Source organism: Suncus etruscus, chromosome 10 (genome assembly GCF_024139225.1).
Source record: "Suncus etruscus isolate mSunEtr1 chromosome 10, mSunEtr1.pri.cur, whole genome shotgun sequence".
In the NCBI taxonomy this organism is placed as follows: Eukaryota; Metazoa; Chordata; class Mammalia; order Eulipotyphla; family Soricidae; genus Suncus; species Suncus etruscus.
In genome coordinates this window covers 8869421-8895704 of record NC_064857.1, presented here as the reverse complement: position 1 = coordinate 8895704, position 26284 = coordinate 8869421, and the positions used below count along the sequence as shown (strand labels likewise).

The following is a 26284-nucleotide window of genomic DNA, read 5'->3' as shown; positions in this document are numbered from 1 at the left end:
CCTACAACTTCTAATATTGCAACATGAATTCAGTAAGGGAATATCAAAGCAAAAGCTGTTATACTTAAATTTGTTGAGTAATTGATAATTCTAAAGCATGTGGGTTCTGAGTTTGTTACTACCTCTTTTGTATTGATCTTAGCATGGTAAACTTTTGACTGTGATGCTGAGAGGGATGGCTGTATTCATTAAATGATTTTAAATGAATGCATATTCTTTACACCTGACCTGACCTGACCTCTCTTTTAACTCTTTTACCCTTTGGGGTACACCATATGGTATCCTGAGTACTTCCAGGAGTGATCCCTGAGTACAAAGTCAGGAGTAAGCCCTATAAGCACTGCTGGATATAGACCCCTAAACAAAAACAACTCCCCAAATCAAAAAGCATTAAAATAGGAGTACCATAATGAGCAAAAAAACAAACTAGAAACCAAATTCTTGAATAACACTGTCACCCCATTATTTTATCTTTTGTGATGAAGTTGGATCATAAGGCCCATTGGATCTATGCATTTGTACCACATACCAAAACATACCCAAATATAAACACACTTAACCCTGTATTTGAGATGCACTCAGTTTTTAGAAACAAACTACTATGGCTTTACTAGATTCCATATGAGGGCTAAATATAAAATGTGTTTACTAAATATTTGAAAAAGTATCATCTTTTGTTTTTAAACAATCGGGTCATGATGAATTTAGGTTACATGAGATCTCTCAGAAGAAAGGAAGAACTTGATGTTTGCGATGGTCTAAAGCCACAGACCTGTTCAGGATATGATAATGACACATCAGTTTATCATCCACTGACTGTAAATTGTACTATGGTCTATCTAATGCAATACTGGACACCAGGTTACACAGTTTAACATCCAGAGGGAAATATTTCCCCGTATACGTATTTGAATTTTAATTAGTTCTTGATTAATTTGCTTCTTGAATTTGAACTGGTTTCTGACATTTAATCAGATATGCCAGGCCAATCCAACAGGGGGAAAAGTCCCATCTGAGTGGTTTTAAAAAGACTTTCAAATTTATACCTGAAGAGAAGTCTTTAAATAGACATCCCAAAAGATTGGCACAAAACAGAAAACTGATAAATGTAGGTTATTGTTCATCACCCAAAAGTTACGCAGAGCTTAGGTCACATCACAATGACACATTTGTAGGCAAATAACTTACCATAAGTTGACCAACTTACCAACTAACATAAAAGTAAATAGGGAAGCAGAAAATAAATCTCAGTGATATCAAATTTAACCCAATAATCCCTTATAGAATATTTGTCAGGTAAAGTCTAACTTTTTACTTACCTAATTTTTTATGAAGTGTGGCTATGTTTTATGGATTTTTACTTACATCCGTTATTATCTCAGAACTATCTCAGAACTAAATAGCAATTTACTAATAGCATATATATGCATATGTACTGATGCAAATAATTTAAACACAGTTCAAATTTCAAAAACTAAAACAATATTGTCAAAATATTGACCCATGACTTGATTATAATTGGCAGACATTCCCTTTATAACTCTGTTACTCTAATGAGTCCAAGTGAGCAAATTTAGGCCTTGAGAAATATTGCAGAGACTCAGAATGCCTCGCTGGTAAATGAATGACCATAAATTCAAATCCCTAGGGTCCTACATGAATTGAGCATGATCCAACTAACTCTGCTCTGTGTATCTGGTAGTTCTGCTATTCCCGATGCCACGGTGATTTCTGTCAACATACAGCCAGGTATGTGTGAACATCACAAAAAGGGAAATGTAATTTCTAGTGCAACAAAAAATAAGTGTGAGTACACACAGCTAGTAAGGGTAATGCTGGTGAATCCTTGTATGAACACAACAGTGAAACCTAGCAAGCACCACCACCATATCTATGTGACCCACAACAAAGCATTTGTGCAAACACAGCTAAAGAAACAGAAACATATGTGAGCACCCTGGTAAAATGGAGGAGCACTCGATATGTGACCCCCAGTCAGCATAATTTAAAAATATACATGAACGCATCTGTATAATCTCAGGTGATTGCAATAATGTAAACAATATTGATGAGAAAAGAAAAGGAAGTAGGGGAAGGAATAGAAAAAAATGAACACACTTTAATTTCAAGTGGTTGAAACTATCTATTTGGCTATGGATTATTTTACCAAGAACTTCATAAATTTATTTTTAAATGTTTATATATCAACATTTATAAGTTTAGTTCTAAAACATTAACTCCTTATGTTTTTTGTTTCTACATTGTTTTACACTAAATCTTGGTTATAATATAATATCTGGATTTTTTCATTCAAAAGCACCAAGACTTTATAATATAATAATAAAAAATCCAAATATAAAGGAAGAAATACCCATTTTGGTTCAATAAGTGTCCCAATTAATTTCTTTAAACTTTAACAAAAATCATGATTTTCCAAACCATGATAACAACTGATTTAGAATCTCTATGATAATGGAGATTCTTTTTAGTGATAAAACATATACTACACGTTGGTGAAATGTGCCAATGTTTTATGATACAATGACACTGACTTTGTAAGACAAACAAGTGGTCTTTGATTGCTAAAAATGATCAAGTTCTAAAAGAAAAGAAAAGCTTATATGTTGATCCAACACCTAGAACCCTCAGCTTAAATAAGGTACAAATAACATCATTAAGTTTGCTTTTCAAATGAAATGACATCTATGTGCTTGATTGATTTATCCCTTAGCCTTGGGAATTAACAAGAACACTAACATATTTTATAGCCTATTTATATTTGATATATATTTGGCATATATTTTTGACTAAGAAGAGCAATTTTCATATAAGTTCTGTGAGTCTTGAGGAAAAGAGAAGCATTAGAACAAGGGGAAGACTTTCGAGCCGCCTCAACCCAGTTCCAACCACTTTCACAGTTCGTAGAAATGGAGGCAGAAAGAAAGTGTAATAGGTTCCTCTTTGATTTAGAAGAGCCATTTACACCGCATATCAGTGCATCCAAAGGGAAAGAGAAACTAAAAGTTTCCAAGTTTAATCTTACCATTAGGTCTGTATATTCAGCTAATTTTGCATCATCCACAGTCTTGTTTGCTTTTTCCAGTAGATCCTTCAGAAAGTTCTGTTGAGACAGAGAACACTCAGATAAATTGGATCAGTAATATTGAGGGCATTTTCATGCCAGTCTACCTTGAAATTTAACAATCTAAGAATGCAAAGATGATCTTTGTGAGGGCATAACCTTATGAGAAATGATGCAATTATTAATGAGAATTAATATCTGATTAATTCTTTTTTTTCTGATTAATTCTTAATGAGAAATTAAAACAGGGATTTACCTATGGGGTACTTCAGCAATGATAGCTACAGTACCTGCATTGTACTGAGAAGTGATGTATTCTATGCTACAGTCTATTTAAAATATTTTGTAAAATAAGTATTTTAGTGTGGAGTGTGTAGGAATCTTTAGAAAAAACTTATAATACCAGCCAGCCTAACAATTGCATATCTAGATATCTTCACAGAACTCATGGGACTCATTTGTAAGAAGCATACAACATTTCCTAAACAGTTGTAATATGTGTGAAAAGTTGTCAACAAATTAGATGCATATCTATTTCACATTTAAATTGCATTTTCAACCCTCACAAACTGTCTTTTTATATCACTTCATAGCGAGTGTACTGCTGCCTTTACCAGCATTTGGCTAGCTGTTAGGTTTGATGCAACCTAAAGCACCTAGGTTAGACTACCTCAGTGGACAATTTACACTAAAACAATTGGCCATGGGGCCGGAGAGATAGCACAGAGGTAGGACATTTGCCTTGCATTCCGCTGACCCAGGAGGGACCCAGTTCAATTCCCAGCATCCCATATGGTCTCCTAACCTGCCTGGGGGCAATTTCTGAATGCAGAGCCAGGAATGATTCCTGAGTGCCAGTGGGTGTGGCCCCAAAACCAATCAATCAATAAAGTTTTAATAAAATAAACAATTGTCCATAGCTAATGTAATCTAATCTCTGAAGAGGATCTAAAGGTCAATTAAAATTGAGATTAATGTAGCAAAAAATTTTAAAAGACGAATTTGACCGTTGGAATTTGGGAGTTTATTTTTTTTCTTACAGACAAATAAAGCAGATAAAAATCTTAGGGAAGCTTGCCATAAAAATGTCAGCAATGTACTTAAGCACAATAGAACCTTTCATTTTGCCTGTTGCTATTTATACGCTACATCTGTGTAGATGATTATAAAAAATTGAGCCTTATCTGGGCTCCCTAAAAGGTGGTTCATCATTCATACACACACCCAAAGTAGCAATTCTACTCTGTTGATTTAATTTTACTCTTTTTAAAAATATTAATATCTTTATTTAAACACCTCAGTTACAAATATGATTGTAGTTAATTTTACTCTTTTTAAGAAAAAAGACTTTTTCCTTGGTGTAATAAACTTGTCACTTCAAGCATCCATATTGAAATACAAAGTTTTTTTTGCTTGAGGCAAATTTTAATTAATTAATTTTGTTTTGGGTCACACCCAGTAATGCTCAGGGCTTACCCTCGGCTTTGCACTCAAGGAATTACTTTTGTCAGTGCTCAGGGAACCATATGAGATGCCAGGACTGAACCCAGGTCAGATGCATACAAAGCAAATGCCTTTCCCTCTGTATTATTGCTCCGGTCCTGTATTAGAGACAAATTTTATTTTTGAATCTTCTGAGGATTTTGTCAGAGATTAATTGGGTTAAAAATCTCATCAGAGACTGAAATGGTGGTCACAAAAATAGCCCGGGAGAAACCTTGAGATGCTGAGATTCAAAGTCGTGTCTGAGAGCGAGTGATGTTTTATTCTATTATGGATCTTAAAATTAACTTTTTTGAAAGATCCATTAAAAAAGAATGCCAGCTTATATTCAAAATTCCCCAGAGAGGATTTCTATTTAGAATCCCTTTCTGAGACAAAAATTTAGAACAAAAAAGGAGACCTTTAGAATATTTGAGGTCAGTATTGGATATGAGCTGTGGTTTTTACTATGAACTAGAAATACTTTTCAAAAGGAAAATATGTTTTGCTCTAGTAGACTAAGAAGAACATAATTTAACCATTATCTTATAAGCTTTGCAGAGAAATAAATTTGTTTATGACATTAGAAATGTTAAAATACAGTTTGTCATTAAAAATGTTTACATTTTGAGCAAGATGCTGTTGAATATGTTTTAGCTAATGTCAATAGTGAAAATTTGTCAATCTCATCTCTAAAACTAAACACAAAACATATTAGAAAACAAAATCACTAGAAAATTATGTTTGATGTTATTATTTTTCCCACAGAGCAACAGTAGAATTAGCTTTAGAAGACTGAAATTTAAAAGCATATGGTGGTATGTGAAAACAGTACTGTCATTATTAACATGGTCAAGTATTCTATATTGTGTCAAATCTAGGAAACTGAGTAGCTATGTTATTTTGAAAAATGGTTTAATCTCTCTGAGTTGATTGTTTATTTAATGGGAAACATACTGTTGGTTCTTGCTTAGTTTCTATAGGACTAAAATATTAAAATACATGTCAAGTACTGATACTATGCTTTTTCCATAGACATTCAAAAATATTAATTTGTCTCCATTTTAGTCATTATCCAGTAGAGATAAGAGGATCATTTGGACTGAGAAAGTTTCTCAATGGAAAATGAGAGAAGTATGTTTTCTTATTTCGGATAAGCTAGTTAAATTTTTGAGTTCATAAGTAATGTTATTTATATTGCCATATAATTAATGAAATTTTTCATCTGCAAGATCTTATATTTCACAATACTTTTGAAAAGAACGTATTTAATTATTTTAAAGATAAAGCATCACAAAGACAGATATTTCTAGGGGAAAAATAATACATATCCACACCTTTTCCTTTATATCCACCCCCAGTTCCCCAGCTCTTATATTCATCTAAGAGCTATGAACCAACCTATTGATTTCAAAGTTGGAATCTTTTAGATCTTTGATTGTATTAAAATTGAGTTTTGAGAGGCAGGAGGTTGAGTAGAATGTGTTAGGACAAGACTGAGTTTCCATATCAAACACTGTGTCTCATTTCTGTGTGGATTTTAGTAAATTACTTAATGTCATTTAGCCTTTTCTGTCATTAAGATAGTATGCTAATTTCATAAAGCTCATCTGAAGACTTAGTAAACTTATATGTGTAAAGAACATATAAAATAATTTTTGTCTCTTGAGAGATCATTTATATAGGTATGTCAAATCAAATTCACATTTCAATAAAAATTAATGGCTTATTAGACTTAGTGTATATTGCCTATATTATGTTATTATTTGTGTACATCATGAAAAAGCCAAGTTTTGCTTTATTTTTATTTTTTTTTTTTTTTTGGTTTTTGGGCCACACCCGGCAGTGCTCAGGGGTTACTCCTGGCTGTCTGCTCAGAAATAGCTCCTGGCAGGCACGGGGGACCATATGGGACACCGGGATTCGAACCAACCACCTTTTGGTCCTGGATCGGCTGCTTGCAAGGCAAACGCCGCTGTGCTATCTCTCCGGGCCCTTGTTTTATTTTTTTAACTTGGAGCCTAACACCTATTGGTGCTCAGGCTTACTCCTAGCTCTGTGTTCAGGAATTACTCCTGGTGGACTTGGAGGAGCATTTGGGTCTTGGGGAATTATAAACCTGGATCAACAATGTCCCAAACAAGCCCTCTACTCACTATACTATCTCTTTGGTTCAGGAAATACAATTTTTGTGTTGCTGAGCAGAATTTCAAGAAGTATTTGAAGTCTCTCTTTTGATCTTCATTAAAGATGTGTAAGAGTGGGTGACAATGTGCCATTGTTCAACATTATTTTCTTTGGTGGGAGGTTTTTTTAAAAAGCTTCCAAGTTCATCCCTCTATTCAAAACTGGCAAAGACAGCATGAGTTCTTTTATTTGCTTACCTTCAGCTCCTCAGTTTCGATGAAGCCACTATGATCAGTATCATATTTCCTCCAGGTCTGTAAGCGATTTGGGAGAAGGAAACCCAAACACATGTTTAAAAAGTCAACCATTGTCTTACTATAAGCAGCTTTCTGAAGACATTACTCAACGACTGAGCTTATTTATACCTTCATGAACTCTTCGCAGGATTTCAGCTGCTGGCATCGGAAGAGCAGCAGAAAGTTCTCTTCTGTGGGTAATACGTGAGCTAACTGGAAAAGATGGAAAAGGTTGTGTCAAGCTCAGGAACAGATCTGTGGCATTACCTGAAGTTTCATGTCTCTTGAATATGTTCACCAGGAACACTTTAATTGCTTACAAGACTAGGAAAGCACCAAATTGAGAATTTGCTGGCTGGCTGTTCTAAGTACCATCATGTGTTGTGATGTGTTCATGCCTTTTTTATTCTTTTTAAGTCAAAGGAAATTTATTGAAAGGAAATAAAAAGAAAAATAAATAAAATGGAAGAGAAGAAAAAATTAAAGACAAAAGAAAAGGTACAGTAGCATGCACATTTGTTAAAATTATTATATTGCCAATGAAGTTATTAATACAATGGCAAAATATTTAGAAAGCTATTGCTGTTAGTTGTCCATTCTTTTAAATTGGTGTTTTTTGTTTTCTTTTGTTTTTGTTTTGTTTTTAATTTTTATTTTGACCCAAAATGGATTACAAATCTTTCACAGTAATATTTTACATAGTGACATTGAATCAGGGGCATTCCCACCACCAATGTTGTCCTCCCTCCACCCCTTTTCCCAGCATGCATCCCATATCTCCCACCTTTGCCCCCCAGGCTGCTAGTATAAGTGTTCCCTTCTGTGTCTAGCTTGTAGTTGCTTTGGATTTGGTGTTCAAGTCTGATCATTTTTTAACTTCTACTTAATGTTCATACAACTGTTTGGTCTTGGTACCCTCCATTATTTTCCCGTCCATTTGTGAGGTGAAACAAGATAGTTCAAGTTATCATGCCTTTTAGTAGTGAGACAGCTACTGCAGGCTTGTCAAGCCAGCTCTGATGGGACTGGCCTGAAAATGACTTACCTGCTGAATAAGCAGGGGGCTTATCCCTAGTCTATTCTGTGTCACACACACACACACACACACACACACACACACACACACACACACACACACCCCACACACAAATTCTGACACTTTTTCATGCATACACAATAGTCACTTTTAGTGGACAATAAGAAACCACAAGAACTAAGAATGCAGAGAAAAGAAGGGAAAGAGAAATTTCACATTCCAAAGCTTGAGAACAACTCCTAAGCTACCTTAGGGAAAATAAACTGAAGCTGAACTCTTGGCAGAAAAGCTACTTTGTTAGAACTAGTGAGAATTTGAACAGCAGCAGGGAAAAATTCTGTTTACAAATGGTTGGTTTCTGCTACAATGACATACAGGTTTTGGGGTTATTTTACAGTGTCCACTTTGTGACCTTATATTATTTCTCCTTAGATATCATTTAATAACTTCAGTGCTCTCCTTTTTTTTTGGTAAAGAAAAAATGGGCTCCAAATTCCATTTTAGGGTTATATATATAATCAATCTATTGCATGAAAGAAGAGAGGAAAGTGGATTGATGGCCGCACTGTAGGTCAGAGCTCTCTATTCTTGGCTCAGCTGCTAATTAAATGTGGGTCCAGGTAACACCCTTAGCCGTTTCTGAACTTAGTACCTTCCTCACTAAAATAAGGAGTTAAAATAGAAACCAATGTGTTTTAAATACTTTCTGTTGAGAATTATTTGGATAATTTGAATCAGTACAGCCTCACTATTAGAAAATGATTTTATCTAATTTCTAAAAATTTATTGAGTAATCTGAAGTACAAGCATGGACTAACATGCCTAGGTTATAGCCAACAGCTACATCAACTTAATGTCAATTTAAATTCTTAGAAGACCAATAATTTATAGATAAATCACACCTCTGGTGAACAAAATATTACCCACTTGTGCCTATTGAAAAATATTTAATTTTAGGGGACTGGAGAGATAGCATGGAGGTAAGGCATTTGCCTTTCATGCAGAAGGACAGTGGTTCAAATCCCAGCATCCCATATGGTCCCCTGTGCCTGCCAGGGGCGATTTCTGAGCATAAAGCCAGGAGTAACCCCTGAGCACTGCCAAGTGTGACCCAAAAACCAACCAACCAACCAACCAACCAACCAAACAAACAAAAAAAAACCTAAATAAATAATTAATTTTAAAAGTATCATTCTAGATCATATGCAATTAATCTTATTCTTCTTTGCCTGCATAATGTTTTTAACCTTTCTTGATTTTACTTCTTTTAATTAATATAACAGGTTATAAGGCTTTCAGTTTATAGATTCTATACTTGTGGGTAAAACTAAAGGAAGTGACTAAACTATTAGGATGTTTCGTTTCTATGTCATTTTCTTATTTTCTAATTTATGTTGAAATAATATTCACTAATGTGGAAGATGTTAATATATCCAAAAGGTGAAAAGGGGGATTTAGTTAGTAATCAAGACAAATATAATCACTATTTGTTTCTTAAATATACTTACATAAAATTGCAGTTGGTAGGCATCTGTGTGTGCTTGTGGTCCTTTCACATTTGAATTTTTAACTCTAAAATTAATCACATACCTCAAGAATAGCCTTCATTCACAGCCTGCATTTTACAATAGAAAATTCTAAGACCCAAAATGGTTGGTAAAATGACTTTACCTAAAGTAGGCAGATGTTGAAAATTAACTTAAGTTTATGATTTCCACTATATTAAGTTGATTACATGCTAATAGAAAACAGAATTTCTTCTCTTCTTTCTTTTCCTCTCTCTTCTTTCTTTCTTTTTTTTTTTTTTTTTGGTTTTTGGGCCACACCCTGAGACGCTCAGGGGTTACTCCTGGCTATGCGCTCAGAAGTTGCTCCTGGCTTCTTGGGGGACCATATGGGACGCCGGGGGATCGAACCGCGGTCCGTCCTAGGCTAGCGCAGGCAAGGCAGGCACCTTACCTCCAGCGCCACCGCCCGGCCCCTCTTCTTTCTCTCTCTCTCTCTCTCTCTCTCTCTCTCTCTCTCTCTCTCTCTCTCTCTCTCTCTCTCTCTCTCTCTCTCTCTCTCTCTCTCTCTCTCCCTCTCTCTCTCTCTCTCTCCCTCTCTCTCTCCCTCCCTCCCTCCCTCCCTCCCTCCCTCCCTCCCTCCTTCTTTCTTTCTTTCTTTCTTTCTTTCTTTCTTTCTTTCTTTCTTTCTTTCTTTCTTTCTTTCTTTCTTTCTTTCTTTCTTTCTTTCTTTCTTTCTTTCTTTCTTTCTTTCTTTTCCTTCCTTCCTACTTTTTCTTCTTTCTTTTTCTTTACCACTCTATTTTTTCTTTCTTTATCTTTCTCTCCCTCTCTCCTTTACTTTCTTCCTCCTCCCTCCCTCCTTCCTACCTCTTCCCTTCCTTCCTTCTTTTAGTTATTTTTTTCTTTTTGGCCCTAGTCACCTGACACAGTGCTTATGGATCGATCATTCCTGGTACTGTTAAGTATTAGCAATCAAACAGATTTCGTGAGTATTCTGTGAGGTAGTGTTCAGCATGGTAAATGCCTGGCATAATTGCTTGAGGGAGCCTGAATCTAACTGAGCAGCTAGAAACAAACCTTGCACACATGAGACCTAGGTTTGATCCTTGATTCCCATGGGATGTGGAAGTAGGTGTGTGTGTGGGGAGGGCAGGAATAAGATTTAGAATAATTCAACAACTTGATTTCAATAAAAAATGACCTACTTAACATAAATAATGATCTTCATTGCATTTTTCTCAGGTGCCTGACTTGCATGTGTTAAGAAGAAATGAAGATTTTTGAAAAATTTTATTTAAAGTTAATGAAGCATATTACAAAACAAAAAAAATACACAAAAATAAGAGTAAGCTATGGGGTTGGAGCAGTGGCGCAAGTGGTAAGGTGTCGGCCTTGCCCATGCTAAGACAGATTGCGGTTTGAGCCCCTGGCATCCCAAAAGGTTCCCCAAGCCAGGAGCGATTGCTGAGCACATAGCCAGGAGTAACCCCCGAGCGTCACTAGGTATGCCTCAAAAACAAAAAAAAAAACAAAACAGATAAAAAAAAAAGATTAAAAAACTAAGAGTAAGCTAATAAGCAATGACCAAATAAAAACCAGGGAAATTTTAATCATTTTGTTTCATAAATCAAAATTTACAGAACTTGCATAAACTGTAGGAGTCCCCACAATTTTGAGATTGTGAGAAAGGAAAAAATTGCTCTTCATGTCTAGTATAAATGTGCATTTATTTTTTTCTCCTGAATTTGGGGCCACACTTGGCAGTGCTCAGGGCTTATTTCTACCTCTGTGCTCAGGGATAAATCCTTTGGTGACTATATGCAAGGCAAGTATCTACATTGCTATATGTACTATCTCTCCAGCCCCAAACATACAATTTTTTGTCTTGTTTATTTGGGGGCTACACTCAATGGTATCCATGACTTACTCCTGGATCTGTACTTAGGGGACCATACATAGTTACAGGGATTAGAAGTAGGTTCAATTGCATGCAAAGCAACTGCATTACTTCCTATGCTAATTTTCTGGCCCCAGTACCATCTTATTTTACATGTTAAAGAAGACATTAGAAATGAACATTAAAAATAAAAGATAAACAAGGCATTAGTAAGAACAGAAAGATTAGTCAGACATTAGTAAGAAGAATGACTCTTATTAAGATGCTAGAGGGAACACAGATAAATCACTTATTAAAAAGTGTTTCACAACGTGTATTGCCTGATGGCCATATAAATGCATTGCGAAGCAATGTGGCCCCATCCCCCCATTCTTCCTGTGTAATTTGATCTTACCTGCAAGACCCTTCCACTCCTGGGAGGGGTCTTGGGGAGATTATAAAAGGTTTGGCCTAAGGGGCAAAAGGGGATTTGCCTGGATGCAGCGTGGAGGAGAAAGCAAGATAGAGGGATGGTTAAGGAAGAAGGTACTATGCAGGGCTGAATAAGGATCTAGCATAAATGGTAATGATAGACCACAAATGTGGTGGCTAGGGTATGAATAAAACTGATATTTCCCGATGCCTGTCTCTGGATGAGTTTTCAACCCGCCGCGATCACCTGAGCTTGCAGACCTGCCGGCTAATGGAGTTGGAGCCACGTGGCCTGGGGGACTACAGAGAAAGGTCCCTCCATTCCATCCATCTCCATCCAGCACCATAATTAATTATTTTAAGCAATAAAGCAATACTCACATTTTAGACCTGCACATTAACAGTTTCTTTGATTTCTTAAAATCAAAGCCATATCTATAAAAGAGAATTTTATTTGAATAGAACAGGGCATGCAGGATTGCTATATTATCAAATTTTTTCTCTTTCAATCTTTCAGCAGTAATATTTATTTTTTTAAACTTTATTGATTGATTGATTGGTTTTTGGGCTACACTCAGCAGTGCTCAGAGGTTACTCCTGGCTCTGCACAATTGCCCCTGGCAGGCTGGGGGACCATATGGGATACTGGAAATCGAACCAGGTTCCTCCGGGTCAGACACATGCAATACAAATGCCCTACTGCTGTGCTATCTATCTCTCCAGCACCCAGAAGTAAGAATTTAGTCTTTGGGTTGGCTAACTAATCTTGACTTGAACTTGAACTTGAGTTTCCAAGTTTTCATTATGGCTTAGAGAAGAGAGTGGAGAGTTTCAAGAAAATGAGTCAAAAGTAGACAACTATACCCACAAGAACATATCAGAGTTTCGTTTTTGAGAACTGATGGAGGAAAAAAAAATATTTTCTTTACTTACTCGCCTTCTCTGTTATTCTATGTACATAGTAGGAATGAATACTGTATCTTATTCACAATTTATTGGCTTACTACAATAAATAGTTTCAGCAAATATTTTATTGAAAAATAAATGAAGGCAATTGAGCATCTAGAATTGGCTTAGATTACAAGCAAATGCAGTAAGATTCCTTTGAAGACAAACAAAATTGTCACTCATTTGTAGATAGAAAATTGTGTGGACATTGTAATGTATCACCAGAACTCCCTTCAATTCTAGACAGTACAAATGTGGCATCAGATAATAAAACCTGTAGGAGATAAGCTGGGTTGAAGATTTCTGTGTTTCCAACACAAGCTTTATACTATGATTGAGCCACATGGAGAAATAAAGTCCAATTCTTTTCTATTGAATTCTGGAACATCACTGAAGGATCATCTACTAGCTACAGAGTTAGAGTTACAGAGTTAGCTGAAGCATCTGTTCATCTCTGTCACAGATCAGTGTGCATCTCTCTCTCTCTTTCTCTTTCTCTCTCTCTCTCTCCCTCCCCTCCCTCTCAAAAGATCCTCAACAGATCAATACATTCAAAGTGCTTGGAGGACCATGTAAAACTGGGGATTGAATCAGGGGCTCCCACAGGCCTCTCCACCTTTTTAGTCCTATTCTTTCATCTTCCTTTGGCATGCTTTTGATCTCAAGAGCACTTTTTTAATAACACCCCATATCACTAATTCCTAATTTAGCAACATGATTCCTGCGGAAATCAACCTCTGATAGGTGTCTTTGCATCTCTTTTATGTTCCTAAGCATAATATACAGGGTTTGCCTTATTGTCAGAGTAGGTTGAGGTTATTTCAATAATACATCTGGATTGATTCAGAATCTCTCAGACACTGTTGCATATTGGGGGGTCAGAGAAATCCAGAGTAAGACCCTTCTAGGGAGTCAGATAATTTCAAGCATTTCTTCTCCCCCACCACCGTGGCAATTTGGAGGATAAAACTGAGTTGTAGGTACAAGAAAAAATACATTTGAGGAATATTGTTAATACAAATATAAATGACTAAGATAATTCAATGAGCACATGAGCATACTTGCTAACTTCTAAACATGATTCCTCTTTGTTATAACACTCTTCAACACATATCAGAAAAGTATTCCCATTTCTCATTTGAGATCTGGAGAAATATTCTTTCCTAGCCTATGAGAAGCGAGTCTAGAATATTTCTAAGACCAATTATCTCATATGTGCTTAAGATAGTTTCATTGAATAATTTGAAATTGATAAATAAAATAAGATGTGGGGAAAGACAACATTCAGAAAATGAAGTGGATCTTCCAATGAATCAACTTTTACAAATAATAATAATTATAAATAATAATAGAAAAGCTATGAGTCTTTACAGTGTGACAGAATTGCTCTATTTCTTTGATCAGTCTAATCACATTTGATCTTGATACCTAAATGTCATATCTTTCATAGCCAAGAAAACAGACTTAGAGAATACATTATCTTCTATCACATAGTGTATAGAGTGGGCCAAATTAGAAATCAGACTGTCAGATTTTATTGATTTTTTTAGATACTTGTCCATAACTTTCTCATTATCCATAAAATGTTCGATACAAACATCTGTTTAGAGCGAACTTTTAAATAAGATGTATAGGTCATTATTTCTCTAAGTTCTGAAGTCGCAGAGTCATCTCTTATGAAAAATTATATTCACCCTGACTGAACTCACTGTGGAACACAGGAGTGAAAAGATAGATAGATAAATGTTCAACTCCTTGGAAAGATTGTTAAATTTTTCATTTAAAATACCTTAGAATTTTTTTTTTTTTTTTTTTTTTTTGCTGTTTTGGGATTATCCTCAGGTGTGCTCAGGACTTACTCCCAGCTCTGTTTCAGGGATTTTTTCTAGCAGAACTTGGGGGAACCATATAGTATGCTGAGGATTAAACCCTGAGCTGTCTTTTGTAAGGCAAGTTCCCTTTGCAGTATACTCTCTCTCTACAGGCCCTGAAAATAGTCTTTAGACCTCTTTTTCTTCCAGTGAGTACATTGATCTACAATTAGACAAATTTAGACTAGAGAACATGTGTCTACACATTACCCAAGGGATCAGATGAAAGCTTATGGATTTTACATTCAGCTAAGGCAAATTACTGCATGTCAGCATCAGAGAAGAAATACATATTTTTTTCTCTTAAACTTTCTAGTTTTCTTTCTATTTTTAAAATTTTGGGCCACACTTGACGGTTCTCAGGAGTTATTCCTGGCTCTGCAATCAGGAACCACTTTTAGTGGGCTCAGGGGACCATATGAGACTCTGGGGTTCAAACCCTGTTCAGCCACGTGCAAGACAAACATGCTACCAGCTGTGCTATTGCTCTGGCCCCAGTTTAACTTTTTATTTTATTTTATTTTTGGTTTTTGGGCCACCACACCCAGTGAATCTCAGGAGTTACTCCTGGCTATACTCTCAGAAATCACTCCTGGCTTGGGGGACCATATTGGATGCTGGGGATTGAACCTGGTCTTCCTGGGTCAGCCATGTGGAAGGCAAACGTCCTACTGCTGTGCTACTGCTCCGGCCCCATGCCCTCAATTTACCTTTTTAATGATTTGAATCATCTTCTCTGTAATAGAGCTATCAGTTTGAATAAATTTAGAATATTTTTGGCTTAAAGGATTGGTCAAATTCTCTCTGAATGAAATATTCCTTTGGGATTCATCTTAACAATCTATATGACTTGTGTGAATTTTAAAATCAGTTGAAATATGTGAAATCACAAATTTAGAAGAAATCACATCTGTGAGTAATCCTTTTTTTCTACCTATTTCTAAATGGTAAAAGCATGGGTTGAAAAGTGTCAGTCAACTTCATCAGGACAGAAATGTGGACATTAGTATTTTAATTATTAGTTACTATTTTTATTAATCATTTATTTTTTATTTATTATATGTTATGTATTATATTTAATTGGAGGGAGCTTAAGAGTCATTCCAAGCTTTTCTTGGCTAGCCAGGTCCCTAGGTTCAATGCCAGATCCTGATAATGATGTGCTGCTGCAAGTTTGGAGACCCTGGGTTTGTTGAGGCTACAATGATGATGCTCAAGGGTGTCAAGACTACACATAATGATGCTTGGGAGGTGATGTGGTGTGAGGCATAGATCTCTGTCCTGTGCATACTAATTTTACATTCTGTTTCCCTGTCCTGTGTTCTGACCTTATGATGAAATTTATTTATTAATGACCCAATCATTTTGATACCATTTTTTGTTGAAAGAAGACCACCACAGGAACATAATTTAGTTTTTTTATTCAATTTTGATAAACCCATGAGCACACTTCTTAAATGAGCTAACCAGTCAAATACAATCTCTTTTCCTATTGAATACCAAAGATATATTGGGTTTTCATGAGTAGGTAGACTTTTTTAAAATATGGAATACATGGGGCTTGTTATGTTTTACTAGTTAAACTGGTTTATATATCTTTGTGTTCCATATTAGATTTAGAATTTCTAAACCAATGATCTAATATGTATGAAGTTAGAAAAGAAAAAGGGTAAATCTTATGCATTTCTCTCATGAAACTAGAGAGAAGTTGCTTTGTAAATTCAGGCACTCTTTACTCTTTCCTCAACTTCCTCATGTAACAGGTAACTTTAATTTCTTTTTCTCAACAATTTCAGAATCTCACTTCTCTCTTCAACTTAAACTGAACTCATTTATAGGAACTACTGCAACAATTTTGCTACTGTTTTCCCAATTCCAATCTTCCTTTTCCTTAATTAATCACCCCACCCATACATACCCACCCATTCCTATAGCTTTATGGATGAGACTCAGACTGACAAATTCTAAAATAAGACTTAAGGTAGATCTAAGCCCAATACAGTTATTTTCTCCCTACCAATGAGATCTTCTACTTATAATTTATCTTTCTGAGTTTGTTTCTTTTTATAAAATAAAGGTTTATCTTCCCCCAAAGTTTTATGAAACAATTAATTTCATTTCCTGGTATTTAAAAATTTTTATATATAGTTCTATATGTTTTACTTCTCTGCATTTAAATAAATTATGTATCTAATACCAAAGTTCTGTTCAAATCATGTTTCAAGTGTTTCCACTAAGGAATCTCTATATTTTATGCATTCCTTCTCAACAGGATAACTTGAAGGCTTGTCATAAGTCATCGAACAACTGAAGCTTGGAAAAATAATGTATAAATGTATAATGTATAAAGTACACAGACTATTATATCAAAAACGATGGAGTAGTTTTGAGGAATATGGCTGCGTTCCTTCTGTTCTACCACTTATTTCTCATTGTTCTTCATAGGCAGGTTTGATAGTAGCTACGAATCACCTATTATAAAAGTAGTGAGATTTCATTTGATATCAAATGATGTTTTTGAAACACTTCATGAGGTTTTGAAACACTTAATTAGATGGCCTTTATATTTATTTGTAAATGATCTATATACTAATAACTTAGACATTAGCACAAGGAAAAATGTACACTCCAGGTAGATATTTTAATTACAAAGTTAATAAGAGCATGGTCTCCACTTTATTTTAACTATTTTAAAATAAGAGTGTTCACATTTACAGGTCTACTATTAAACCACTAATTTGGAAACCAGATTCGTTCTCTAAATCACAATCAAATTACTAGTAGATGTGGTTGACAACTGTTATGTTTCACAATCTAATACACTGAAAACATTTATGCAAAATTACTAGATTTTTAAACTAAATTCAAAGGTGATCTGGGTTTAGTCATGGCTTTGTGCTCATTTTTTGTGCTCATGATTACTTTTGTTGGTGCTCAGGGTACTATAAACAGTGCTTGTTATTCAATGAATGCAAGGCAGGTACTTTACCCACTGTTTAATTTAGTCAGTCCATCAGTTTATATATTTTAAATCATGTTCTTAATAATTTTTCCAGACAGTGGTTTCCACCCAATTAATTAAAAATGTTGTAGAGAAAAAGTCAAGAGTAGTAATGCTTAAGTTTGGAAAAGTAGAGGAGAACCAAAAGCCCCTTCACAAATCTGAGAATGAAGAATTAATGCAAAAAGTTTTATTTCATTGATTCACAGATAAAAAAAAGTATTTTCCTCAATAGAAAATGCCAGTGTCAAAAGATAGATTTGATTCCCACAGTCTTAATTGTTTGACACTCAAAAGAAATCAGTACTTATAACACAGCATAAAATATTCATGTACTTTATTCAAATTATTGTGTTTTCGCTAAGGTAAGCTGTGACTTAATGGAGGCCACCGAGACCAAACAGTCATATGAACACTGAGTAGAAATAAAAATGATCAGACTTGAACACCAAATCCAAGACCAACTACAACAGAATCGATACCCAATCTACAACAAGCTAGACACAGAAGGGACCACTTATACTAGCAGCCTGGGGGGGGGGGGGTGGTGGGGCAAAGGAAGGGCGATATGCAATGCATGCTGGGAACAGGGGTGGAGGGAGGGCAACATTGGTGGTGGGAATGCCCTGATTCAATGTCACTAAGTCCCTAAAATATTACTGTGAATGATTTGTAATCCACTTTGGTCAAAATAAAAATTATTAATAAAAAAATAAATAAAAAGAAAGGATGTTCACCAAAAAATATACTGTCATAATCCAGGATGCAGAATTTTGCCAGACATAATGATAAGGTTACAAATTAAAAACATTTTAGGTCTACATGATTATACAATAAGTATTGTCTGCAAGCCCTGAACTTACTAGTGTTTTAATGAAATGAGACTGGGTAATGTAATGACATGGGAACTTATCTGGAAATCAGTGACCTGGGCCTGGAGCGAAATTCTGTGCTAGCTAATAGTTGAATGTCTATAAGTAAATCATTTTATTTTTCTGGTGTTCAGTTTGTAATGCATTAAATTCGTGCATATTGCATTGAATTCATGGGTAAATGCATTATGCACTGTATGAGTAAGCTCTTGGGGACAGAGTTTGGGACATATCCGGTTATGCTTAAGGGTAATTCCTGGTTCTATACTCCATGTAGTGTTTAGGGAACCAATTGGTGGTGGGAACTAAACCCCTGCTTCTCTCATGAAAGCATGTGCTCATCCCTTTGATTCTATCTGCATTTCTGGATAACTTTTTTTTTGCCATATTACTGAACAGAATACAATATGCTACTGAGGAAAAAGTAAAAGAAATGGTCTTTCCATATAGCAATTATGTTGGTATGACCAGAGAATAAAGCTTACTCGTAAATATTATTTTTGAAGTGTTAAGCTCCTTACCTCTACAATTCCTATTTTTCCATCATCTCTCTGACCATATTGATCCACAAAGGTTTTCATCTCAGGTGATAGCTCCTAAAATTATGTAAAAGCAGTTAAGAGTTTATAAAAATACAAATCTCACTTAGGCTTCTAAAACTGTTGTAACACTGCAAAGAAAGTATGGAATGAAAACCATTTATGATTGTATGTTCTGATTAATTATTCTCATAAAATTGAAGACATAATGGCTATACCCAATTTTATGATAAAAATGATAAAATTCAATATTTTAATAATATAAAAATTTCTGAATATATCTCTACTGTTTCTTTACTATTCATTGTTATATTATGTTACCATTTTGAAAATATAGTCAGATTTTCAGTTCAAAATCTTAGTGAATTTAAATAAAAAGATCATTTTCTAATGTATGTCAAGCATTACTTTGATTACGTAAAGTTTCTTTTAAATGGCTGCACTAACTGACCAATAACATTTTCCTGAATATAATATGTTTTATCTATGGAAACAATAATTATGTTGACCTGAAGAATTAAATAATCTGAATATTGATGCGTGACTCATTTTGCATGTAAAGATAGTTTCTAGTATGAAAAACAATATTTATCGATTATATGTTAAGAATTTAAATATAAGAAAAATATGTCAAATAAATATGACAACCAGTTTGTATTTTTTCATACACTGATGTAGTTCTTTTTGGCTACTCAATATTTGCCTGAGATCTTTCCTTCAAGAGTGACCAACGGAGCAGTTTTCCACTGATTTCTAACATAATTTCTTTCTCATATATTTTAGTAGATAAGACATGTTTAAAGGTCCTAACTAATTATAACCTTTGCATTCTTTTAAAAAAGCTATTCCATTGCTTATGTAATTTTTTCCTAGATCAACAAACTAAAGAACTATGAACTATAAGCTAGTGATCTGAACATAGAACTAGTATTCAGGAAGTTGGATTTACACCCTTGGGTGTTCAACACAGCTCATTTAAAATAGATCTGTTACATTAACAGAAGCCTTTTAAAAATAGGTCAGCCTTTACTAATGCCCTATTCTATGTCCTTGGAAAAATAAATTAAGGTCTCATTTTTTTAAAATCATAACTAAAAAAAATCAGTATTATCTATAGTGTTTGCTTTAGTATAAATAAACCAAGGATAATTTTATGATACTATTAGGTTAGCTATTAGGCTCTAATGGTTTATAAAATCCCTTGAACCAAAGTAATGTCTTTAAAAGAACTGTGGTAACAAATAATAGATAAGTAATTAGCTATAATGTAATATTTTCAAACTATTTCTGGTATTAATTGAGATTTATATTTGTTACAGTCACTATTGTGAGAAAATAGTTCAGACAATTGAAGAACTTCATTTTATGTTATTTTTTTATATATAAAGTAAACTAGAAACAGGTCTTTAGCTTTAAAAATATAAAGCTACATGATACATTCAACATAGAATATTAGATTTAGCTAGTCGATGGCAGTTTGTGATCATTCTCAAGATGAGATGATGATCCTAAATTAATGTTTTATAAAAATGTATGCAGTTAAAGACTAAATCCATGGTATATATGGATGGTTCTTAAGATATTTTGTATTATGCTTCACTGATGTTAGGGACATTTTACAGCTATTAGTAAAATTTTGAAATTAGAAATTCAAACAATGTTTCCAGTACTGTAATGAAATCTGTTATAGAATATTTATTATTGAAAGAAAAAGATCTGTAAGGGAAATTTTATTATATGGGAGTCAATAGTCTAGAAAATTTGCCTAGTTCATAACCTTCTATATCTATGTCTTATTTTAGGTTTATCTAACTATCCAAAACCTATATATAAACACAAAAGAATATTTTGTAGTAAAGGCTTTGAGAAGCTGGATATAATCCTATATCTCTGCTCAAGTTACTAAAGAAAATTTACATAGTATGTAAACTTTTAAATCTATATCTTATTTTAGATTTACCTAATGTACTCAAATCCTATATATAATCTAGAAAAAAAGTTTGTTGTCATGGTTTTAAGAAGCTGTACTTAGTTCTATACCTATGCCCAGGTTCATTATTATTGATTACAACAATTACCGCTTAAATATTCTAAAATTGGAGCTTAGGCAGTTGAAAGAGTAATTAAGCTCTGAAATCTTTACACTCTAAGATGAAGGCGCTACAAAAATTATAAATATTAAAATGGGAAGAGAAGAGAGAATAAAAAATAGTAGCCAAATATTAAAAGTGCCAAGCTAAAAATAAATCATTTAAATGTGTTCTAGAAAAATTTAAATATTTTAGCTGCTTGTGAAAACATTTTAGAGGTAATTTTGAATTTTATGAAAAGTAAATTTTTTTTCAGAACAGGTATTTTAAATAGATGTGTATATTTAAATGAGGAGACACGTGTTTTTATTTTATTGCTCAAAGATATATGGAGCAATAATAATATTGAATGACGTATTTACATGGTAGTATATTACAAATACAGAGGGTATGGAGAGAGAATGTTTAAACAATTTTCTACTTAATTTGATCTTTTTAAATATATTTTCAAATGATAAAATATTAAATCTGGAACAACAACTTCCAGAATTTTTCATGGTTTTAAACCAAAATGGATAATGATTTTACCAAATGATAATTTAAAAAGCATTATAAAATCATAACACATTTTAGAGTCCTCTTGCTCTCTTTTTACTATCTAGTGCATGAATGCATAGCACACCACTTTCAATTTAAATGGAACAAAAGGGGCAAGAAATCATATGTTGTGCACAGACCCACATATACTAAAGTTGGCATTCTACAAAATGAGTAAACAAACTTTTGCCTATAGATGTTTGTGTATTATTTATACTATAAAATCACTTCCTAATGGTAATCAAAATGTACAAAGATCTTGATTCTTAAATAGTGAAAATCCAACAATGCTTTTTGAAGCAAGTCTTACATAAACCCCAGAAGTTAAATTAATAAAATTCACAATCCATCTGCTTATGTCATCATCTCATCTATGTTTTAAATCTTGGAATATTCTATCTTTATGCTTTTATATTTTCTTAACATTCGTTTGTGCCCAGAAGAAATCATTGTTAGTAAAAAAAAATTGTCAGTTGTGTAAATAGCTAGTGACCCAAATCTCATATATATCTTTTTTTTTATCAAATGCCTTTACTTGTTTTTCATTAGAATATCACTGATTTTTTTTAAACGCACAAACTTCTGAAAATTGCATCTCTAACTTTGGAGTCTCTTCCTCTTAACAAAAAAGAACACTTTTCTCACTCAATTTTTCAAATCATTTTATGCTCTATGCTACTTAACTTTCCCCCAGAGAAGGCAAGCCATTTTCTCCTCTCTAACCATTCCAACATTCCAGCAAAAACAACCAACACCATCACAAGAGAACCATAATCTGCAGATCTGTTTCTTGACCACCAAGGGGCAGAAATGTCTTTCTACCCCCACACTCCTCATGCAGTTAGAGAGGTTAAAAATTACCTAACCAACTCTGACAGAAGTGATTATCTGCTAAAAGAACTCAGTCACTTGCAGTTTCCGCTTAAACACCATTAAAAACAAGTAAGTACCAGTAAAGATTCCATCTCTATTTAGATGCTTTGATTTGAAATGGCAAGTTTTATCTCTTTAGGCAACTTCTCCCCCTTCTCTTCCTCCTTCCCCTCCTCCCACTGCTCCTTTCTCTTCCACATCTTTCCATTCCCTGGAAAACACTTGACTTCAAAGGTCTCTTTAGGGAAACGCTAGAATATTTACAGTTTAAGGTCGCAGACTTTTTTTTCCCCCCCTGCGAAATAAATTTGGACCTACCAATCCAGCCTTCTTGCGTGCTAGCTGAAGTTCCTGGATCAAATCCTGCAACTCCTTTCCTTCCAGATAACCACTTCCTGCAAAGACAAGAGGCACTCGAAGTCAAGTATTGCACCCTGGGGTCCTTTCTTCCCCCCCTCCAAGTTTCAGGGTGCTCTTTGTGCCCACAGGAGAGAGATGCTTGCTTCCACCTTCCACTTTGATGAAGCAGCCAGAGATGCAGATAGACCCAGCAGCACTCAGCTCCCGGGGAGTTAAAATTCACCTTCCCTAAGTGCAACCCCAGGATGACGGGGATGCTGAGCTGGACCCCAGAAACTTGGGGAAGCAGAGTCCTTCCAGTCTCTGATAGTTTTCTCTTGCTCTAGAGCTTGTTAGTGCTGCCCTTTTCCTACTTTTATCATTCTTGCCAAGAAAAAAAGTTTAAGAGGTTGCAATAGCCGAAGAGAAATAAATAAATAAATAATAAATAAAAACTTGCAGGAGGCAGCCAGAGGGAAGGAGATCAAATTCAGGGAGAAGTCAAAGTAAAAAGCAAAGGGATGCTGAGAGGAGGAGGTGCATGGAAGGGAGAAGATGGGAAAGCAAAGGGACAAGGCTCTTCCAACAGTTTTTTTTTTAAAAAATAAAAAATTAAAAGGAGAGAAGAAGATGATAATAATCACCGTCTGCGTCGAAATGAAGCCATATCTCAAAAAACTGGGAAGCTGTGATGAGGGCTGATTGCAGGTGGGACTCTGCCATGGTACAGAGGAGTGGGTCTGCGTGAGTGTGAGTGTGTGTGTGTGTGTGAGTGGGGTGCTAAGCGTGCGTGGGTGTATGTGTGAATGTGTGCGTGTGTGTCTGTGTGTGTGTAAGTGTGTAGGAGAGAGCCTGGGATGGGATGCCAGAGACCAGGTCGCGGGCGCTGTCCTCGGTGCTGATCACTCCAGCTAGGCTCTTCTCCGGAGTTCTCTAGCCCACCCCGCACCCCGTTCTCAGTATTTATCCCGATGGGCCGAGCCGGGCCACGCCTCCTCCTACCTCCCCCATTCTTCACTCCCGCCTCTAGCTTGCAGCATCCTCCCCCTCCAGTCTCCCAGTTTTATTCCTCTCCTCCCAGGAAAGCCAGCTGGAGCTGGAGTTTGGGAGTGTAAGAAGCAGCAGGTGGTGAGAGAACCTGGGCTGGGAGATTGCAAACAGCAAAGGCTCCCTGTTCCCTGGCATTCTGAGTTTCGAAAGAATCTTCTTCCTTTTTTTAAATTTTAATGTTTTTAATTTAAAGCAAATGCATCACCTGCTCGACACACCTGATCAGGATACATTTGGTTTCAAGATGAGGAAAAGCTAAGTTATTGAGAAAAATAGAAAGGAAAACTAAAAGATAATTGGAAGGGAAGGGAAAAGAAATGAAAGAAAGCTCAGTAGCAAGTATATTTGTGGAAATTGTTGTGTATCCAATAATGTCATTAATACAATAGCAGAAGGTTTAGCAAACCCTTTTTTGGTTGTTGTTGTTGTTCAGGATAAGAGATAAAAATGCAATTAAAAAGTATGTGCATGGCAGTTGTTGTTATTTGCATAAGAGCAGTAAAATTTGGGAGAAATAGATAGGGAAAGACCTTTGGCCTAAAAACAGGGAGACATTGCCTATGAAGTATCCTGGGATAAGACCAGCTCCAGGCTCCAGGCATGTTAAGTTGTCTAACCCCAAAATCTTTCTCTGTGATCCCAGTAAAAGTTTTTCACAATCATGGCTGTTGCTGTCAGGTTTCAGAAAAGTTTTATTTCTGAGTATTAGAGTGACAAGAAGAGGCAAAAATTAAGGAGAAAACCACATAAATGATGATTAGACTGTGAGACTGTGTGTGAGTTGGTTGTGCTCCAACATATTTTATTATTTGAACATGGTGAAAAAATACCCTCCCAAATATTATATTTTGTTGATTAATGTATATACATTTTTTCATCAAGAAATATTTTTATTAATGGTTTAAATGAACAAATCTTAACAGGCTTAGAAAGTAGGACTATATGTTTTGTTTATTTTTAAGCTTTACTTAGTAGTTGGAAGGTGATAGAGTTAAATGATAAAATCAAAGAATGTTAGAAAAAGAAGTGATCTCAGAGATCAGAGATCGGTGAGTTTAGAGGAAGAGAGAAATCAAAGATATGGTTCAAGTTCAGGCATAAGTGACTTAGTGGCCTTGTAGATGGCTTTAGCACACAAATATCTTCTTCCTTTTTTTTTTAAATCAATTTCCAGTTGAAAGTTTTCTTTTTCCAAAATTTAGGACCTTCAAAGTTGGAAAAGTTACCTAATTTTATTCATGTTATTAGGAGTCTGGACACAGAGGGCAGGGGACTTTGTACATGGTCATGTCTGGTTTGTTCCACAGCATCCTGTATGGTCCCTGAGTACAATCAGGAATGATTCCTGAGGCAGAGCCACTTCTGGGTGTGGTCCGTAGAAACAAAAAACATCATTTTCAGACTGGATTATTTCAATAATATTGTCTATGGAGTTTCTACTTCTGCAGGACTTTGTAATACACTAAATATTTCCACTTCTGCTACTTTATCTGAATCTCATAATCTCTGAAACTATTAGACATAGTAATAATATATTCTTACTTTACCCAAGTGGTAAATAATTGTAATCATAGACTAGGCATTCATTTAATGTTTGGTTATTCATCTTTCACTCAACCAATGCACATTATTAGCACATTTAAAACATTGCTTTGACTTTGAACATAATGAAACAAAATATTCCCTGCAATATTTCTTGAGCTTTATGATACACATACATATGTACACAGTACATATTGACACAATGGAAGTATTCCCAAGTGCTATGTATGCATAAGTCTTCTGTTTTTGAATGTATAGAAGTTGAAACTTAAATTTTATAAATTTTCCTGATATAAAGCACAGAGGAAACTTTTTCTTTTGTGAACATATTTGGTTACGAGTGCAAATAATCATAGGAATGAAGGACCATTAGGTGAAAAGTAATTATAATTTCTAAAAAATAATTCTAAGAAAGAGCTCACTGTATTATCAGCAGGAACATTGAGTATATGGCACATTTTACTTGATTCCTATGCTTAAAGGAAGTGACAGTTGACTTATTAAAGATTTGGGGTCAGGTTTCTAAAATCCCCCTTTTAATTACCTCATGGCACTCCCATTATTCTTAGGATAATCAATATTAAAATCTTTGTATTTTGTGAAGACTATATTCCTGTTAATTTTTATTATTAATTCAAGGATTAATATTTAATTCATGCATTTTTACTTCATTTAAGTAAAATGCATCACATAGTTGACAGTTGAAAATAGCATGCTTATTTCCAGATAAGTGAGACCAAAGTTATTTTTAAAAGGAATAGAAATAAAAAAGAAAAGAAAAGG

At 34.8% G+C, this 26284-nt stretch overlaps 1 protein-coding gene across 1 annotated transcript in view; it reads right to left on the bottom strand.

Moving 5' to 3' along the window:
* Positions 1-23737, bottom strand: part of CALB1 (calbindin 1) — a 28584-nt gene extending 4847 nt beyond the window's left edge. Inside the window, exons 1-6 of the mRNA XM_049782129.1 lie at positions 23554-23737; positions 22889-22965; positions 19053-19127; positions 7117-7200; positions 6949-7005; positions 3044-3121 (exon numbers count right to left, since the gene is read on the bottom strand). Of these exons, the coding sequence (XP_049638086.1) occupies positions 3044-3121; positions 6949-7005; positions 7117-7200; positions 19053-19127; positions 22889-22965; positions 23554-23632 (450 nt within the window). The 5' untranslated portion in view covers positions 23633-23737. The remainder of the gene's footprint in view (positions 1-3043; positions 3122-6948; positions 7006-7116; positions 7201-19052; positions 19128-22888; positions 22966-23553) is intronic.
* Between the last annotated feature and the right edge of the window lie 2547 nt (positions 23738-26284).